At 57.6% G+C, this 2,381-nt stretch overlaps 1 protein-coding gene across 1 annotated transcript in view; it reads left to right on the top strand.

The window, feature by feature from the left end:
* Positions 1 to 1,508: 1,508 nt before the first annotated feature.
* Positions 1,509 to 2,381, top strand: part of MOV10L1 (Mov10 RISC complex RNA helicase like 1) — a 72,998-nt gene continuing 72,125 nt past the window's right edge. Inside the window, exon 1 of the mRNA XM_012648740.1 lies at positions 1,509 to 1,622. Within this exon, the coding sequence (XP_012504194.1) occupies positions 1,509 to 1,622 (114 nt within the window). The remainder of the gene's footprint in view (positions 1,623 to 2,381) is intronic.

Raw genomic sequence — 2,381 nt, 5'->3', positions numbered from 1 at the left:
TTAAAAAAAGAATGTTAATCAGATGTCACCATTTCTGTGCCTTTCCAAAGTTCTTCTCCACTGAGAAATGCAAACACACTGCCTTGAGTCAGAGGTTGCAGAGCAAGCCCCTCTGATCCTGGTTCCTCCTGGCAATGCTAGTTTCTAGAACAAGTCCAACTCTCACACACCGTCTTCAAACTGTTGTTCCTAAAAGTCCCCTCCTTCCTCTCTCCTGCCAAGGTCCCCACACACTTCCCTATTTACGCAGCCGTTCAGCAAGCATTTACGGAGCAAGCAGAGCAGGCCACATGCGTTCACGCTGCAGCGGGAGTGGGAGCACACGGGATAGATAGCTACTGTGCCGAACACAGCACACTCCATGCTCCCCATGAGGGAAAGAGGTCAGATGAGGGAACCGAGTGGGGACGTGCCGAGCCAGGGCAGGCCCCAGTGAGAGGGAGGCGTGCGGGCAGTTGTGCAGAAGGAAGCAGGGGATGCTGGCAGAGCTGTGCAAAAGCTGCGGGCGGGAGGCAAGGCAGGTGCACGTCTGGCGTCTGGATGCAGTGGGGCACCCAGGTACCAGGCACCTGTGGGCATGGGCTTAACTAAAAAACAATTAACGAGGTTTGTGCTTTGGAAAAAGGAGAGCTCTATTTCTCACCCAGGGCAACAGCCTTTTGGGCAGCCATCCCGACAGGTTGGGAAGCTGAGCCCTGGTGCTTCCAAGAAGAGACAAAAGGGAACAGGATTTTACACCGAACGGGGTGGTCAGACACACGTATTCTACAAGCTACAGGAGTCGCGAATACTCGTGAAGGGAAATCACACACCCAACTGTGCTTTGTCCTCCCACCTGGTATGGCGGGGAACTCGGTTTTAAGGTGTTTCTGGGGCCCCCTGGGCCAGGAGGAGTCCGCGCAGTCGCAGAGGGCTCAGGACTGTTTCCAGTCCACAGGAGACCGCGCGGCTTTGGCTCTGGGACGGACCCACTGCACGGCCCGGGCAGCGCCAACCCAGCCTGGGCAGGGAGCGGCTGGGCCGCGGGGCAGGGGCCGGCGGCCCTGCAGAGCCGACGCGATCCGCTGCCGGGGGACGTGGGTGAGTCTGGCCTGAGTGAGGACGGAGACAGGAGGGCCAGTCGCGGGAGCAGGGTAGGGCTCCGGGCTCCTTGGGCAGGCCGCCATCTGTCTGCCCCGCAGCAACAGCTGCAGCCGGGGAAGACAGACCCCAGCTGCTGCCGCTCAGAACCTCACTCTGACGTCACTCCCACCGACACCTCAACCCTGTCACGTGGCAACAGAGGCCAACCGCCAACCTCTAACCGCTACTGCTCGAGGGCGCGCGCTAGGACCCCATTGGCCCAGGGCGGCGGGAGGAAGGCGCAGGCACTGACGCTGCGACCCTATTGGTCCAGGGCAGTGGGAGGAAGGTGCAGGCGCAACAACCCCATTGGCTGAGGGCGCGCCGGCGCAGGCCGCGTGTGGCGAGAGTGCATCGTGTGTGGGAGGTGGTCAAGGCGGGCGGCCATGTTGCGCCTCGCGGCCAAGCTGGTGGCCTTTTTTTGGAGGAAGGCGGACGCCCCAGATGAGGAGGCGGGGCGGCCGGGGCTGGAGCTCGCTGAAGGTGCCGGCGGGGAGGGCGTGGGCGCGGGGCCTGGCCTGCGGAGCCCAGGCGTCCTTCCAGGCGTCGGGCAGGGCTGGGGCGGCGGCGGGGCAGGGCGACCTGAGGGCCGCGGACAGGGCCCAGGGACAGCTGTGCGGCTGACCCCCGGCTCTGCAGTTCCGGTCCTTACCGCGTGCCTTACACGTGTGTAGGTGAAAGGAGGGAAAACAGCGCTCCGTGTTCTTTTTAACGCACTTGTTTGACGGAGCTTCGGTAGAATAGGGACAGTTTGAGAAATGCTGATGTCATCTGTTTGTTTTTCCGTTATAAAGCTAGGGCACGTCCTTTCCTTGGTCCTCTTTCTTCTTCTGTCCAGCATGACATAAAAAGGCTTTTTAACTATACATAGCATTTTGCATGATTTTTGGACATTTGTGTCCCTTTAGGTCTGTGCCACTATTGAGCCATTTTTCCTTATTTCCGCTTTTCATTTGTACCTGTGCCAAGTAATGTGAAAAAAACGTCTCTATGTATCTTCCCCTTTTCTCTGTTATTGTCATCACTTGGCAGTTGTGTGTTTAGAAAGCTCTGAAAAATAAGCATCCCAGCCATCTTAAATTGCCCTTTCAGAATGTAATGAAATCACACTCCTCTTTTCTTCAAGCCTTTTCTTCCTGTTTTGAACCCAGCTTCCTAAAGTCCAGGGTGTACTTACAATTTTGGCAGCTTGCCCCTTTTCTGGCCCTCAGAATTACACAGCAGCTTCCTCCCAGGTTTACTGATGTTTTCTCCCAATT

This window comes from Propithecus coquereli, unplaced genomic scaffold (assembly GCF_000956105.1).
Source record: "Propithecus coquereli isolate 6110/MARCELLA unplaced genomic scaffold, Pcoq_1.0 Scaffold294, whole genome shotgun sequence".
In the NCBI taxonomy this organism is placed as follows: domain Eukaryota; kingdom Metazoa; phylum Chordata; class Mammalia; order Primates; family Indriidae; genus Propithecus; species Propithecus coquereli.
The sequence above is the reverse complement of the archived record's forward strand: the minus strand, read 5'-3'. Positions and strand labels throughout refer to the sequence as shown.